The sequence below is a fragment of the Atta cephalotes genome (genome assembly GCF_000143395.1).
Source record: "Atta cephalotes unplaced genomic scaffold scaffold00013, whole genome shotgun sequence".
Classification (NCBI taxonomy): domain Eukaryota; kingdom Metazoa; phylum Arthropoda; class Insecta; order Hymenoptera; family Formicidae; genus Atta; species Atta cephalotes.
The window spans coordinates 5,225,611-5,242,985 of NW_012130077.1; the positions used below are offsets into that span (position 1 = coordinate 5,225,611).

At 28.9% G+C, this 17,375-nt stretch overlaps 4 protein-coding genes across 4 annotated transcripts in view; 2 read left to right on the forward strand and 2 right to left on the reverse strand.

Moving 5' to 3' along the window:
- The window catches only part of LOC105617585 (MATH and LRR domain-containing protein PFE0570w-like), a 9,245-nt gene extending 522 nt beyond the window's left edge, over nt 1-8,723 (forward strand). Inside the window, exons 2-6 of the mRNA XM_012199142.1 lie at nt 539-884; nt 954-1,216; nt 1,328-1,432; nt 1,565-1,681; nt 3,032-8,723. Coding sequence (XP_012054532.1) covers nt 539-884; nt 954-1,216; nt 1,328-1,432; nt 1,565-1,681; nt 3,032-8,460 — 6,260 coding nt within the window. The 3' untranslated portion in view covers nt 8,461-8,723. The remainder of the gene's footprint in view (nt 1-538; nt 885-953; nt 1,217-1,327; nt 1,433-1,564; nt 1,682-3,031) is intronic.
- Nucleotides 8,724-8,959: 236 nt separating this feature from the next.
- On the reverse strand, nt 8,960-12,515 carry LOC105617584 (putative RNA exonuclease NEF-sp). Its single transcript, XM_012199141.1, has 9 exons — nt 12,390-12,515; nt 12,154-12,323; nt 11,361-11,604; nt 11,054-11,252; nt 10,590-10,818; nt 10,174-10,318; nt 9,864-10,114; nt 9,389-9,782; nt 8,960-9,253 (listed from the first exon to the last, which is right to left on the reverse strand). The coding sequence occupies exons 1-9, from the start codon at nt 12,513-12,515 to the stop codon at nt 8,960-8,962; spliced, it is 2,052 nt and encodes a 683-aa protein (XP_012054531.1).
- A 652-nt stretch (nt 12,516-13,167) lies between these two features.
- Nucleotides 13,168-14,779, forward strand: LOC105617583 (general transcription factor IIF subunit 2). Its single transcript, XM_012199140.1, has 6 exons — nt 13,168-13,316; nt 13,769-13,920; nt 13,984-14,073; nt 14,189-14,313; nt 14,380-14,523; nt 14,624-14,779. The coding sequence occupies exons 1-6, from the start codon at nt 13,168-13,170 to the stop codon at nt 14,777-14,779; spliced, it is 816 nt and encodes a 271-aa protein (XP_012054530.1).
- Nucleotides 14,780-15,548: 769 nt separating this feature from the next.
- LOC105617589 (mannose-6-phosphate isomerase) overlaps nt 15,549-17,375 on the reverse strand; it is a 2,824-nt gene continuing 997 nt past the window's right edge. Inside the window, exons 2-6 of the mRNA XM_012199145.1 lie at nt 16,861-17,191; nt 16,489-16,804; nt 16,101-16,268; nt 15,826-16,022; nt 15,549-15,752 (exon numbers count right to left, since the gene is read on the reverse strand). Of these exons, the coding sequence (XP_012054535.1) occupies nt 15,549-15,752; nt 15,826-16,022; nt 16,101-16,268; nt 16,489-16,804; nt 16,861-17,178 (1,203 nt within the window). The 5' untranslated portion in view covers nt 17,179-17,191. The remainder of the gene's footprint in view (nt 15,753-15,825; nt 16,023-16,100; nt 16,269-16,488; nt 16,805-16,860; nt 17,192-17,375) is intronic.

Consider the following 17,375-nt stretch of genomic DNA (forward strand, 5'->3'; position numbering starts at 1 on the left):
TATATATATATATATATATATATATATATATGTATGTATATTATATGTATATATTATATGTATATATGTATATGTGTATATATATATGTGTACATATATATATGTGTACATATATATGTGTGTGTTTAAATTTATAAAAACAATAAGATAAAGAACTGTAATATTTATTTTGATTATCTATATAAGTATATAAATAAATATGTTTATTGTACAATGAAAAGTCAAAATACATTACTCTTCTAATTATGTAAATATGTTAATGTGAAAAATTTAAACTAAAATTTAAGAATGCACATTATTATCTTTGTTTTATTTCTTTAATTTTAAATTCTCAAACTTTGGCTGTATTCAGACATACTGTTAACATATTGCTTGTTATTTTATCTTTATTTTACATTTAAATAAAATGTAAAATAAAGATAAAATAATGATAAAATGATATGACAATAGCTAGCACGTTTCCCAAATGCAGTTAAATGTCTTTAAGTTTGATTAGCTTAGATATTAGAAATATCCTTTGGTATTTCTTGTGTTGTAGCTATTGGTCGTATGCAGACTCGAATGCTTACTGTACAATCGGTGAATTCTCCATTACGCCGAAGCAGCAGAATAAAACAGAATAAATGTTCGCCAGGTTCTGAAAGTGATAGTAGTATCAGCAGTACTCAAACAACTCGGAGTGCTAGAACACGAACAACAATGGATTCCACTGTCTCAGATACAACGAAGAAGCTACGTACTAGAAAGCATTCCATTTCTTCAGAAATTAGTGAAATTGACATTGATGTCATTTCACAAACACCTGTAAAACGAACTACAAGACAAAGTTTAGGTGCTACAAGTCTTGTTAGCACACCAACTAGAGTTAATACTCGAGCAACCAGGTACTACTAATGTGTTTATTTTTAATAATACATGATATGTTTCTAACCAATGTTTTGTATAATTATCAGTAAGCGTTTTATGCGTGCTGGTTCCGAGACAAAATCACCATTGCCAGCAACTAGACTTACACGTACAACAAGAGCAAGGTCTATCGATCCAGAATCTTTGACTGAAAATAAGAACCAATCTAGTTCACCAATCAAGACACGTAAGCGAACATCTGTGTTGCCATCGAGTTCTCAGATTAAAGAACAAATTGAACCGAATGATCGTATACCTTATGTACGATTGGATTCTACAATAGTTGAAACTGATGAAATTACAAATTCCGGTAATTTAAAGATATATTAGAAGTAACTACTGTAATACTTATTATATATTATTATAATTGATATAGATATTTTTCTATAATTTTTATAACAAATTTGTTAAATACATTCAGGAAATTCAGATTCTTCGCCAGATAAACAATTACAACGCTTACATCAAATTAAAAGAAAACTTCAAAATGTAGTTAAGGATAAAGTTGAAGAAGATTATAGTCATGGTGAGTAAAAGAGTAGTAATAAGAGTAGTAATAAGAGTAGCAATAGTAAAATTACCAAAATAATGAACTGAAATAAATTATTTAAAAAAAATCTATCTTTGTACCCCTCCTTTTTTTTTAAAGAAAATGTAGAGACTTCGATTGATTTGTCAAAATCTGATGAAACACTTCAACTGTCAGAGAAAAAGGATGCAATACAAATCGAGGATATTACTAGAGAAACGGGGAAGAACATAGAGAATACTCTTGGTAAATATAATTAAAAACTGCCTTAAATCTTAGTATTTGAAATTGTTTGACAAATGATACATTTGTTATTTTTTATTGTAAATTTATTTAAATTTAATAAACTATGTAAATTTATAGCATTTTAAGAGAGTATTACCTAAGATTCAGAAAAACAGGGTAAACAATTTTTTTTTCTTAAAAGACATTTGCTTTGAGGTTTTTTGTTTGTTTTTTATTATATTTTTATCATCTTGTAAATTTAGATATCTTATTAACTAGTCATCAAATAAACTATTATATTATTATACTAATCAAAAAAATTAAAAATTCACAAAATAGGCGGAATTCGATACCGCAATTGGGATAATTACGATTATCATCAGCTCTAAACGTAAGAAACCTGAGAATTTTATAATCAAGAAATATGTTTCTATGACCTTTATTAAAATTCCCTGTTAAAATAAATTTATATTAATAAAAACGGACTAATTGAAAAATTTCAATTTTTTGACTACATTTTTTAACTTAAATTGTTATAAAAAAGAAAAATTTAAAATATAATTTCCATAAAAATTTATTATAGGTAAAATTTATGCTATTTATTTATAATCTTCAATTCTTGGGCCAATAACAATTCTTTCTTTTATTCCTGTTTCAGCGATTCTTCTAAACTTTGAATTATTTTTACTATTTTCATCATATTAAAGGCATGTTTTTCCAAACAGTCTATTCTAATCCCTTTTGCATATAAGTAAATGGCATTCTAATCTTTTATTTTAAGACTCATTTATCTTTTTTATCAATGAGGGCAAGAATGAGTACAAATTAACATACTTTATAGTTATTTCTTAAAATAATTATTTCTATTCTTTATTATTATTTATAACTCCAAAATAATTTTAAGTCCTATATATGGAAATGTTTTAAATTTATATCACTATTTATGAAACTTCAGGAGTCTTCATTATAATATTGTTTCCAAAAAATCGCTTATTTGAAAGGGAATTACTAAAAAGATTCTATTGTACTGTAACATCAAATCATCTTTTTACTTACAATTGACTCCAAACCGTTGTAACTGTTGTAACTTAAGCTAATATTTAAAATATTTCAAAATTTTTTTTCAAAAAATATTCTACAAATATTAAAAAATAAAATATGAGAAAAAAATTCGTTTTTTTTTTATATCAACAAGTGAATGTTCTTTTAAGAGCCGGTTGTTCTATCTTCGAATAAACTGATAATTTGTTTAATAGATAAACAAGGGAGTAAAAGCATAAGAGTAAGAGAATTGAAGTTTATCAAAAGGTGGAACAACTTAGCTCAAATGACGTAAAATAAATAATAATTTATATATGTTTGTGTTTGTAGATAAAGAGCAAAAGAAGTTTGAAGAAACTCCACCATCCGACAAGAGTATAATCGAAGAATTCTCTTCCTATTCTTCTCCAAATCATCGAAATTCCGCAAAAGAAGACACAAAAATTGTTGAAAATCTTTCAGATATAGAAAAATCATTACTCGACATATGTGGATCAAATAAAGAAATGGAGGTTATGCCCGAAAACTTATCAGGTACTTCTCTTGAGGAGGAAAAAAGTAATAAGGAAAATCAAATGCTGAATATTATTAGTGATGTAGCAGAAAAGCTTGTGCAGCCTAAGCCGGCATCTTCTATCAAATCTTTTACTTCATCTTTTATGGGTGAATTATTAAGTGAAAAGGAAACTAAATCTATGAAAAAGGAAGTATACTTAAATAAGAGCCTTCGCTCAAGAGAATCGACAGAAGTTGCAATTAAATATAGTAATCTGTCAGAAGAAACTATTGATAATTCTCAAGAAAAAATGGATACTTCTATAGAATCTAGAAATTCAAGTGCTTCAGATAATATCATTTTGTTACATGAAAGTATAGAAGTAGTTGATAAAGTTACTAACAAAGATGAAATATCTACTGAAAATATATCTGCTTATAATGAGAATGCAACGGAAATAATTAACGAATTAGAGAAAACTGATACGAAAGAATGTACTATCACAAATAACAAAAATTTTAACAAAAGTGAGTCAAATGAAGTAGATAAAACATCGCGTTTATCTATAAATCTAGTTAAGTCAAAGCAGACAAGTGATAGTAGAGAAAATCTCACTTCTATTCTAATTACGGATGATAACGAAATAAAATTAGTGTTAGAAGAACAAAGTTGTAATGATAACGAAGTTTCGCCAAACGTAGTACACTCTAAACTTGATCAATTAGTAGATTTACAAATATCGTCACCAATTAATAAAACTTCTACTGACTCAGCTACTGTAATAGATAAACAATCAGCTTTAACTCAAGATAAGATAATAGTAATTGATAGTTCTGATTCTATAGAACAAGAAGAGGAAAATTTATTGAAACAAGAAACAGAGTCGATATCCCAATCTTCTATTATTGTCCTGGAGACAAATAATTCCGCAAGTAATGATTCGAATATAGTAATTCAAAATAATCAACTTACTGATGTGATAGAAGTATCTAAAAAATCTACAATGGATATATCATTTGAGAAAACAGTTTCAAAAGATGTTTTATCAGAAAAAGTGAAGTCAAATTTAAAACGGAAAAGTACAGATAATTTGGAGGGAGAAAAGGAAAGTTTACAAATGGAAAGGACTCAAAAGGATCAAGAAAATATAAATGTCGTTGATGATGTTTCTGATGTCAATGCCGGCATTAATTTATTCCAAGATATCCCCGCTGACAAATGGAAGGAGAAAGACGATGTTAAAACAGATTCAGTACAGTCTACCTCCCAATTAGTGGAAGAGGTGGAAAAAGAAAATGAAGCTGAATACGATCTTATCTTGGTGGACAAACAAGCATGGTTGGCAGCTGAAACCATAAAAGCGGCAAAAGAAGCAGAATCTTTTGAATACGATTCCGATGACACTGTATTATTAAAGAGTCGGTTAGACTCGCTCACGTCACAACCGAATTATGATATTGAACAATTCGCTACCGTAGATGAAGAACTTACATTGGATATTGATGCTAATGAAAAAAACGAAAAACAAATAAAAAAACGAAAATCAAGAACTAAAAAGAGACTTGTATCCGAAATAGATGAAGATGTTTCTAGATATACAGAAGATGAGAATAATTTAATTCCTGTTGATAAATCTTTAAATGAATCCAAAATAGCTTTAAATCGAACTAATGACCAATCCAGATTAAATAAATCAGAACAGTCAGAAAAAACAAAAAGACGATCTTCCAAAACAAATAATGAATTAGAGAAAGAAATTGAAGATGATGCCAATGAATTAAATAGAAGTTCACTAATAAGTAAGAACAATATATCTTTACAAAAATCGACAGAAAAAAGAATATCATTAAACAAATCTTCGAAAGATACATCTATGCAAAATATTTCTCCAAATAAATCTCAAACAGATAATTCAGAGAAAGAACTTGATGACACAACTGCAAGTACTAGGAAAAAATTATATAAGAAAAAACGTTCTTTGGAACAATCATGTAATGAAGATGCAGATGATAATGCAATCGAATCTGAAAAGAAGAATGTAGCAACTGAAGATTGCAGTAAAAAGCATGAAAATACATCCTTAAATCATTCTACGGATCAGGAATCAGAGTCAATAGACACTAGGAAAATAGTACATTTGAACGAAAGTGACGATAGTGACATAGATGTAAGCATAGTAGCTATGGATCTTGGATCTAAAACTTCTATGATAGCAAATATGGGATCGGATAGCGAATGTGAAATTCCAAGGTACCTATTTACAAAAGCAAACAGCGGAAGTAATACTGATGATAGTAACGGCTATTCTGATAGTCTCAACAGAGAATATAATTTGGATGGATTGGAACTTAAGTTTTCTGATGATGATGTAGCTGCTGATGAATGTAGGGATTCAGAAGTAGAATTTTCAGATTCTGATGATAATGGTTCAGATCTTGAAGATTTTATAGTTGATGACATTGAAATAGAAAATGATGACGAAGAAGATAATGATACTGAAGCAGAAAATGAGGAAGAAGAAAATGATGAAGATAATGATATTGAAACAGAAAATGATGAAGAAGATAATAACATTGAATCAGAAAATGACAAAGAAGATAATGACACTGAAGAAGAAAATGCTGAAGAAGATAATGACATTGAAGTAGAAAATGATGACAAAGAAGATAATGAAGATGATAACGCTGTACAAAAAGAAAAAATGGAAGATGAAAAAGAGAAAGCGAATTTTAACATGAAATTAAATATCGAAAATGAAGATATACAGAAAAAAGATATAGCAGACAAAGACACAAATCAAAATAAATTCATCGAAATGGAAGCTGTTACTTTATACGCCAGTACCTCTCATAAACTGCCAAAGATCCATGAAAATAATAACAAATCTATCGAACATATTTCACCTTGTAGAAGTGAAACAAAACATAAAAATGACATAAAAATGAAGAAATCTAATATGAAGAAAAATGAAAAATCTATTTTACAAGATTCATCAAATTCAGACTTGTCGATTAAGAAGAAGAAGAAAAAGAAATCCCCTGTGAAGGAAAATGAAACTATTTCATTAGATATGTGTAACATAATCTCTTCATCACATAAAAGTATATTGGATCCACAATGTCCAAAAGATAGAGCTGAACAACACTTGAGTGAAAAATTAAATGAATTTAAATCAACATTTGCAAAATTGTCGGAATCACACGCGTTAATGGAATTTAGTACCCCAGATCTTAACAGTAAAAAATTAGAATTTGATAAAACATTTGAAAGAATTCCGGAAAATAAAGCTAATAAATCAAACAATACGATTAACACAACACAAAATATTTCAGTTAAGGATAAATCAAAGAAGGATCTTACATTAAATAAAGACAGTTCAAAAAAATTCAAAGATGCAAGTAAAAAAAAGATATCAAGCGATCTTTCGCTTTTATCTGACTTATTGAAAAAGGTAGAAGGATTGACAAATCCTCTGAAATCACCTAAGATAGCATCACGTAAAACAATGAATATAGATATCGAAACACCAAGATTAAAATATCTTAGAAAAGAGAAGTTAAACGAAAGTGCGCCAACTAAATTAGAATATAGTACAGAAACTAATTCATTACAGAAACAATTATCTGCAAAAAAGGATACTACACAAATAAGAATAAAAGAGAAAAATAAAGATAAAATACATGATTTGATAATACCGTCTAATGACGATGTCATACAATGTAGTCAAAAGAAACAGAAAAAACGTAAGAGACAAGACTCAGCAAATAAAAATATAAACGATGAAGTTTTGTTTGAAAACGTAATAGAATTAAATGTTCCTAAAAAGAAGAAGCTTAAGCTAATTCCATTAACTGTTGTAGAGGATAATATCCACAAAGATATATGTGAGACTAATAAGAAAAAGAAGAAAAAAGATAAATTAAAGGAAAATATCACTGGTAAAGCTAAAAACGCTATAGAATTAAATGTTTCTAAAAAGAAGAAGCCTATCAAGCTTACTCAATTACCTACAGTAGAGGACAATACTCTTGAAGATATATCATTACTTCATAGTGAGAAAAAGCTAAAACAATCGATATTAATGAAATATATCATCCGTGAAGTTTGGTCTAAAGATATAACAAAATTGAGACCAAAAAAGAAGGAATATGATAAATTTACCCAATTGCCCGTTGTAGAAGACAATATTCGTGAAGATGTAAGTCAGATTAATGAGAGAAAAAAGAAAAAGAAAAAACAAGATACATCAAAGGAAAATGTAATCGATAAATCTTTATCTACAGATGTTATAGAAATAAAGATACCTAAAAAGAAGAAACGTGCCAAGCTTGCTCAATTATCTATCGTAGAGGATGCTATCGAAGAGGCATGTCAAATCGATAAGATTAAGAAGAAAAAGAAACAAATTAATATAGTTGAAGAGAATACAAATGTAAACAAAGATATGCTTCGAAATATTCGCGAGAATAAAACAGAATTACTACAGCATAAGAAGAAAAATAAAGTCATTAATAGTTTAGAATTGGATTTACTTACAGATAAACAAGAACAGCAAGTAAAAAAGAAAATTAAACGACAAGAGACAGTGGAAAGTATTGAAACTTTGCAAACAGAGAAGAAAAAGAAGAAGAAGAAGAAGAAGAAGGAAGAGGAGGATACTTTACTAATACAAATTCCAGTTTCAAAAAAGTCTGAAAAAATTTTGCCTAGTAAATCACGACTACAAAAAACTGCATTAGGTATGAGTAAATTGAAAAATGTAGCCTATAACACTAAGGAATTAGATGAAATTGATGCAAAGATGTGTACTGAAGAATCGAGGTCCAAGAAGAAACGCAATCGAAGTGAAGATGTCGAAAATGCGATCTGTATGAATATTCCTAGGAAATCAAAGAAAGAAATTAAAGAGAAAAAATTTTTACTGCCTTCAAGCGGTCTGAAACGACTTGCGGATGATGTGATCGAAAATCTTGCGGACGTGCCAACGAAAGCGAAAAAAAGACAGAAAACTTCGCGAGATAAGGAAAAAATGGTATCAACGACGGGTAAAGTAAAAGTGATGACCACTGATCGCGATAACACATTAAATACTCCTGATTGCACCACGCAATTTCATGTAGTAAATTTGCAGAAGACTAAAAAACAGCCATTGAAAGGAGCTGCCGCTGCAGTTTCGTTTAGGGAACGTATGCTTACTAGAAATAACAGAGAACCAATGTCGTCCTATTTGATGTTTTGCGAGAAAATGAGTCATCCTAAATAATAGATTTTTTAATATGTATTAAATGTATGTTATTTTTAGATTTTACTGTCCGAATGTGTGTATTTCTTTAATATTTTCTGAATTTAAAAGTTAACAAAACTTGTACAAGTTATTGTGTTTATAATTTTGATTTTTATTATTTGACACATTTCTCGAAAACAATTCTATATCGGATTTATTAGAGGAATAATTGTATCTTTTAGTTTTGTTTATCATTGCACATTTACTGTATATTTCTATATGTAATAAAACTGTTCCATTTATTGAAATTTATAAAGTAAGAAACCTAATTCCAAGATGCATCATAGAAATAAGTATGTCACAAAAATAATTCTAAATAAGTAGATTACAAAATATATTTCTATTAACAAAAATTTATACAAGTGTGTGTTATTTATCTAAACTGATACAGCCAGATAGGTTCTTTTGATACTGTATCGAATATTAACGAAATTAATTTTTTTCACGCACAGTTCTCAAGACAATATAATTCCATTTCTCAAGCTCTTATGACGATGTCCGACGATATCTCCGTTTTAATATTTAAAAAACAAGAACCGTTCGCAGTATTATTTTGTCCACTGAATATCACGCATGCAAGACTGTTTATTGCGCTATATTGCCAAACTTTGTGAATCCATTTATTTACAGTGCGAAACGTTTCTTCTAGCTGTTCATCTTTCAATTGTTCTTCATTAAGCTTTACGTGGCATAATACAAAAGCATGCTCCATCGCTATTTCTGAAGTTCGGTCTACAGCATGTTTATTGTTTTCTGCTATCACAAGACGTACCTACGATCATCGATAATCAATATTAAATTAATGAACAAATTTCATCTTGTGTTTTTCAATTTGTTTTAATTTCTTGATAGATATAAACGTTCGTTTAAATCAGAAACGTTTAATATATTGTAGATGCATACTAACTTGATCATCCTTTGCGAAACTTTCATCATCCATGACATTGAGAGAAGAGTTCGTTAAATACTTAGAATATTCGGATATCACTTCATCATTGCCCACGATAGCGGCAGTAGTGCCTTTATTTTTCGTTATATGACTGAATATTGACGTGGCATATTTCTTTATTTCTGTTTTTTGTAATTCTCGCTTTGTTTCGTTATTAGTCTCCATTTTCAAGATTCTCATGCTACGATCACCAAGCAACACAGCGTCCCCGTAATTCACACTGTTCGCTAATTTTAACTTTACCAATTTCATAGAAGCCTTCGAGTCTTCTGTTGAGCAATGTCCAGCTTTATCTTGAATATTCTCTCCGAGAAACTCGCGCGCCAAGATCTGTAATTTCGTTTTCCTATACCTGTGTTAAATAAGAGAACATTAAGTGAAATGCACCTATATTCTGTTCTAAATTCTATCGATATTTGTTATTTTATAATACCTATCTCCAGTGAGATTAAATATTACAGAAGTGTCAATGATATAGGGATGCATCATTTTTAATGTATGCAAATCAGAATTCAAACTTTGTCCTACAAGAATTGCGTTTGGAGGAAGTAACGTCCTTATTCTCTGCTGAACATCGTGCAATGTAATCGTGACATCATCTAACATACTCTCAGTAATACCGCTGTACCGAGTCAGGTAGTCCGTTATTACATTCTCAGGTTTTACTAAGCTGTCGTAAATTACCTGTAATCAATTTGCATGTTTTTATCGTCTAAGACACAAATATATAATACTGTACTTACATTCATATCCTCATCTACAATACTTATTCTAGTGAGTTCAAGAATGTTGCTTGTTGTTAAGCACATTTCACAGTCTAAGCCAAACATTGGTGATGTTGATGTAGCCTCTTCATAAACATCTTTTGTTAATATATACGAACCGTATCTACAATTATATTAATTCGTTAATTTTATATTTGCAAAAATATAATTAACATCCGTCCCTATTGGAAAAATTTTGCCAAAAATTCACTAAAAGTTTAGTAAAAATTTCAACATAGTTTAAATAAATATGAAAACAAAATTATATTTTTTACACAGCAAACATATGGGTGGTTCCTAAATTAATTTTTACAACTTTTCTGAGCAAAATTATTCTCAATGAAATTTCACTTTTAAAAAAATTTTCAAAAAAAAATAGAACAGTAAAACCTTGCCTTTCTGCTAATGTTCCTTTCAATGGTACAGGATAATTTTCTTCCACCATTTGCCATAACGATAAAAGCAACTTTGTTCTACAGAATTTATCAGTTGGTGGTAAATTTTCGTTCAAGTTTTTTGTAGAAAACTTTACATCGTTTTTTATTGAATGCATTGGAAAAACACTTCTTAGCAGTTTTATGACATTTCCATTTGTTTGCAGAGCAGTTTCTAAGGAGCCATATTCTAGAAATTAAAAATTGTCTTTCATTGTCATTAAAATATATATTTTTATCAATATTAGAAATTAATATGTTATAGAATTTTATTGCTACATATTTTATTGCTACGTATATGTTATATGTTATATGAATTTTATATGTTCTCACTAATATTCAACTAGAACATTTTATATAAATAGATTTAAATATTCATTTTAATGAGAAATGTGTTAGATATATTTTACTCTTGTATAACATACGTTTAATTAGTTTATCGCTTTGTGTTCCTGTTAAAGGAACAGCTGCAAGCTCTTCTATTATAGATGCACCATAGACAGCTGGCGTTATCACCTCTAAACGATGTTTTAAGTTATATACTATGTGTGGAAACATGCTCTCATAAGCCATAAAATGATACGAAGACAACCCTTCAAGTACGATGACTACAGTATGGCTTATCTTTTTGGAGAAAATTATTCACTTAGAATTATTAAATATTTTGAATTAAACTCTATCTCTAAAATACAGTATTGCTTGAAAGTTTCATGTTATATTGGCCAAGATTACTTTGTTATACTTCTCAAGTTTACACCATCTCGCTGGTAAATAAGGAGAATGGTGTCCAAGTAGTGAATACAACAGCAGATGTTGTATATCGCTAAGAAATATTGGTATCCTCTTTCCCAAGTTTCCGACATCCAGAGTAGCGTTCTCGCCAACTGCTTTGAGAGTGAGTCTTGGAATTGCTTGAAGCCTCTTCTTGCGTTTTCTAAGTTCTTCCTTCAAGCTTGCATATTGACTATCACTTAATCTGTACATACATACATACGTACATGTGTGTATGAGCATATGTGTACACATATATATATAAATTGTGTATATGTGTGTGTGTGTGTGTGTGTGTGTGTGTGTGTGTGTGTGTACATATATAAATATATATATGTGTGTGTATATATAAAAGGATCATATCATAAGGAAAATAAACAAATTTTTTTAAACTAAGATTTTTTTGTTATGAAAAAACCATGTACATCAACTTCATCTACAGATTTTTGTCCCAATAAATGTCAACTGAATGCAACAAGAGTTGATGAAATTAAGACAAACAGACATTTGACTATAAACAAAACTTATAATACATAGGCAATCTAAAGTAGTGCATCGCTGTCTTTGGTAGCTGGAATAGAGTTCTATCACAATATTCAAATTTAGACAATAACAAAGAAATTAGGATTACATAGAAAAATAAATAAAAATCTACACATTAAGCTGATGTACTTTTTCAAAAAAATTCGAATTAACAAACAGTTATTATTCACTATTCCCAGTGTATGACCTATTTATAAATCGATAAAATTACCTAGGTTTTTTAGTGTTATCCTGTAATTCTGGCCCATCAGTATTTTCTTCCTTATAAGCTTCTAAACATATATTTTCAGAACTTTTTTCACAAGTTCGTTTACGAGAATTATCTCCTGCTATATTATTTTTATCGTTTGGATTGTTAAATCCATCAATTGTGGCTACTGTCTGAAAATTTCATAAAGCTAATCACAAAAGTATCATTTTAAATTATTCTTAGATCCAAATATAAACCTGTTTTACAGCTTGTAGTTTTGCTTCTTTATCTTTATCATTGAGTCTTGCTATTTCCAAAAATGCTGCCATCTTTGCTTTCTTCTTTTCTAATCGCTGTAATTGTTTTGTTGTACGTTCCTTCATAATTTATCACTTTATATGGATTATTAATGATTTGCTGTAGCAAATAATATATACATATAAATTTCATTGCCAAATCTGTCTGAAAGTACAATACCTATTAATAGGGTAATTATCCAGAAAACACAGTCCATCTTCAAATTCAATAAAATTATGCTCATTCTGTGTTTTCACATAAAACGAAAGAATCTGGAGTAATTATTCAGTTTCGATACACTAGTTCAAAAATATATATTTGCAAAATCATTTTAACAAATTAACATTACCTGTTTAAAAGACTCAGCATTATTATGATTTATCAGTATATTAAAAACGATAGCACGAAGTAAAAATAATAAACAAAAGTACATATGAAAACGATACAAAACGTAAATTTTTAGGTTAGGAAATGCATTAATCGTAAAAATATCAACGTGTTCTTCTTAAATAGGTTTATTCGCGTTGCTTGAAATCTCCAATCTATCTTCACATTTGATTAATCGAAGTTACGAGATCAATCGAAAAAATCGATTAATCGAGACAAAAGAATCGATTCATACAAAAATCGATTGGGGAGCCTAATCCCATCAGGCCATCACTACCTGTCACTACCTCTAATTGTTTATTTTAGCAATACGTGAATTTAGAGCTTGAGCATTTAAGAAATATAGCAATAATGTCCGCGGGTGTCACGCACACGGAAAGAGAATTAGATTTGAGTAATGCTGGTCGTGGTGTGTGGCTTGTTAAAGTGCCTAAGTATATAGCTAATAAATGGGAAAAGGCACCTGGTAATATAGAAGTCGGCAAATTGAAGATCACCAAGTGAGTTTATGTCTATTTAGAAGAGTATTTCTTTCAAAATGATAATATATTTCGTCTTTAATGTAATTTCTTTTACTTCTATTATAAAATTTATTTTATATTTGATTATGTTGCTATTAATGTGTATACGATGAGAACAGTGATATAAATTGATGATAGAATCTTAATAATATATAAGGTGCATTCGGTGAGATGCTATTAGCGCTATTCGTGTCATTCCATCCTTATTTAACATCAATTAATAAACGATGAAAATAGAATAACAAAAATAATGCTAATAACGTTCCCCGAACACATCTATAGTTTATATTCCTTTTATTATTTACATCCTTTTTCGTAATATTTTGTAGTTATTTTGTTGTAATTTTTTATTTATGGAAACATTTATTTTAATCTATTATTGATTTAATTCTATGATTGATTTAATTTTTGTTTTTATCTGTTTTCTCTAGAAATCCTGGACAGAAAGCTGAAGTATCTCTTAAATTATCAGAGGCTGTCTTAGCTTTGAAAGAATCTGGAGAAGGAGAAATACCAAAACAACATAGGCTAGATGTTACAACAGTTACTAGACAAATGTTAGGAGTATTTTCTCATGTTGCTCGTAAGTTGTTTAATGTCATTTTAAAGTTTGACATTTTTGAGAATAGCTCTATTAATTTTGCAGCTTCTACAAGCTCAGATGCGATTGTGCCAGAAACAGAAAAACTTTTTATGGAAGGAAGGATTGTACAGAAATTAGAATGTAGACCATATGGTACGTCAAGTGTTCAAGCAGTTATCCAAATAAATTTGTATATATACACATATCCATCTTCTTAAAAACAAGTTATGCTAAAATAAAATAAATTTATAAAATAAAATTTTTTTAGCTGATAATTGTTATATGAAGTTAAAATTAGAAAGTATTAAGAGAGCGTCTGTCCCACAAAGACAAGTTCAACAGTTAGATAGAGTTGTGCAAAATTTCAAGCCTGTATCCGATCATAAACATAATGTAAGTATTATTTTTATTAATTTTTTGTCATTAAACTGATTTGACATGTAGTTACATGTTTTATAGATTGAATATGCTGAAAAGAAAAAAGCAGAAGGAAAGAAAATGAGAGATGACAAAGATGCTGTGCTAGATATGCTTTTTGCGGCATTCGAAAAACACCAATATTACAATATAAGGGATCTTGTAAAAATTACAAGACAACCTATTGTAAATATATTTTTATCTTTATGTGATACTTTAGAAAATATGTAGTTTATTGTAGAAATTACAATATTTTCCTAATACTAAAATTATGCAAAAATTTCAGGTTTATCTAAAGGAAATTCTCAATGAAGTTTGTAATTATAATTTAAAAAATCCCCACAGAAATATGTGGGAATTAAAACCAGAATATCGACATTATAAGGAAGAGGAAAAGTCTGCAGAAACCACAAAGAAAGGCAACGAATCGGAAGAGGATTGATTTATTTTTTGTATACATATATACATATATACAAAACACATATACATACACATAGATATTTTTTAATAATTATATATTTAATAATTATATTCCTTAAAATATAAACTATATAAAGTTTCCAAACTTAATAATTGTGATTCTCATGATGCTTTTTGCATATCTACTTTTGAGAAGATTATGTATACTAGTAATTGAAAATTTCGACATGATTATCAGTATGTTTATTGAAATTTTGTAAAAAAAATTCCAGCAATATAAACACTATTATAAATTAGTAGAAGAGATTTTTACAATGAGACTATCATTTTCTACAAGTGGAATCTATCAAAATAGCATATAAAAAAGAGACTAACTAAATATAATATCAGTGAGCTACTCCCTTCTGTTGATTATCTTATATTTTCATTGATTTTTTTTCAAACTTGCGAGACATGAAAATGTACGGATGTATATGTATACTTATTGCTGATCGATTATTGATTTTACATAATCAAGAAAAAATAATTAAAGAAGCAATGTTTTTAGAAAAAAAATGAATTAAAAATTTCAAAATTTCATTAAGTACCGATAAAATTCTATGAAAATTCCTGATTTTCAAGAATAAAAAAGAAATTCAAAAAAAGATCTCTAAAAATTCCAGGTTCTTCCAGGTAATAAATATCGTGATTGTACATATCGAAATTTATAATTTTGAATTAACTATTTTAAAAGATTAACCGTATTTTACACTACACAAGTATTAGTAACGTTTGTTGAATATTCTGTATACTTAAATATTTGAAAATGCTTGGAACATCAGCATAGGATGGCAACCACATAACACTTTTATCTCCACTTTATCATTGGCAGAAATAAACAAAACGGAGCCGCGAGAAAAAATCTTAGACGATATTTTTGCTTTACCATTTACTATTAAAAGGATGCTAGCCGAATTTCTCGGTTTTAAATTATAAGATGGTTGTCCAGGCGGTAACTGCGAAATATTTAAGATAAATGTATATCTAATGCAATCAAATGCAATAAAATCATTTAATATTAAAACTCACAGTGATTTTGGCAACTGCAAATTCTGAAACTGGTGGACGAAAAACTTGGGTAAACGTATCTTCTCGAGATGGTTGAATCTTTTCGATAGATTTGCATTCAAATGATAGTACTTGGATTAAAGTTTCTATATCTTTTGGTTTTGGTGTGAGTCCAGCTCTTATCACATTATCTGAACATGCCATACATTCTATGCAATCTGAAAATTACATGAAAGGCTAAATTTATTACATTTGAATTTGCATATTAGAATGCAAATTCTAAATCCATAATTTACCGCCAGAAAGATATGCATGAGGTACGTTTGGTCCAATGTATATTGCTTCACCTGGTAGCATCGTTACGTAATTGAACAGATATATTGTAAAACAGCCTATATCTCCAGGGTAATCATTGTGCAAACGCTCTAATAGGTCGGCTTTTACCCGTTGCCTATAACAATCGTCTGAGAGCAACTACATATGATTATGGTTTTTAACAAAGAATTCTTCCAAAGAGGAAGAATGCGAAGATAGTATTCAATAAATTATGGTTTATTAAGAAAGTATTTATTTAAAAGAAGATGTTGCAAAATTTATTACACTTTTTTCACATAATAGTATTTATGTAGTTGTACCATGATTTATTGAATTTATATGTCTCGCTCTATATACAGAAATTGTTACCTGTATTATGTAATCTATCTATCAAGTTTCTTAATTGCCGTGCTACTTCATTAGAATCACAAGTCATAAGACTGTGGAAACTGTGTTGCAAAGCATCACTGATCATAGAATCATTTGTTTGAGTTAAGCGACGGACATTGGTTTCTCCTATGACAGCAAGTAACTCTGGTATGTCATTTACATAATCTTTTATTTCATCGATTGGACGAAATCCGCACAGTGCTTCAAAAGGAGACAAAGCTATAGCTAGTTCTGGTTTGTGATTTGGATCTTTGTAGACATCCGGATATAATTCATGCAGCTCTTTTGCCTTTTGCTGAAAATCCACAAATCAACTAATATGCCACTTTTACATAACAGAAAAAATATTACCTTATTCGGATGTACTTGAATGGATAAAGCTTTATTTATAGATAAGACTTTAAAGAGAAAAGGCAAATTGGAGCAAAATGTTTGTACAACATTGCTGCCTAATGCTACAGTATTTTCCTGAATGTATTTCTGCAAGGGAATATCTGTATCCTTGAGATATGATGGCCCATTCTCGTGAGTACCCATCCATAATTCTGCATAAGTTTTCTGTTCATCCACCACAAAATCAGCATTGGCTGATTTTATTAAAGATGCAACAATACTATTCATACCAAGTTTTCCCCAAGCATACGTTTGAACTGCACACTTGAGTTCCATCTTAAAGAAATGTCTACAATAGGAAACAAAAACATTTTAACATCTAGATAAAATATGTATATATATATATATATATATATATATATATATATATATATATATTATAAATATATATATATTACTAACTATTACTATAACTAACTAACTATATATATATAAAAGAAGACATATAATAAAATAATTATACTACTTACTAA

Bases quoted from the DNA above. Each gene is read 5' to 3' on its own strand.
- LOC105617584 (XM_012199141.1), bottom strand. From the start codon at position 12,515: ATGAAGGAACGTACAACAAAACAATTACAGCGATTAGAAAAGAAGAAA. The intron at 10,319-10,589 runs GCAAGGTTTTAC...ATATAATTGTAG, and splicing joins AAAGGAACATTAGCAGAAAG to ATACGGTTCGTATATATTAA. The intron at 10,115-10,173 runs GTAAGTACAGTA...AATTGATTACAG, and splicing joins TTGTAGATGAGGATATGAAT to GTAATTTACGACAGCTTAGT.
- LOC105617583 (XM_012199140.1), top strand. From the start codon at position 13,168: ATGTCCGCGGGTGTCACGCACACGGAAAGAGAATTAGATTTGAGTAAT. The intron at 14,074-14,188 runs GTACGTCAAGTG...AAATTTTTTTAG, and splicing joins ATTAGAATGTAGACCATATG to CTGATAATTGTTATATGAAG. The intron at 14,314-14,379 runs GTAAGTATTATT...CATGTTTTATAG, and splicing joins TATCCGATCATAAACATAAT to ATTGAATATGCTGAAAAGAA.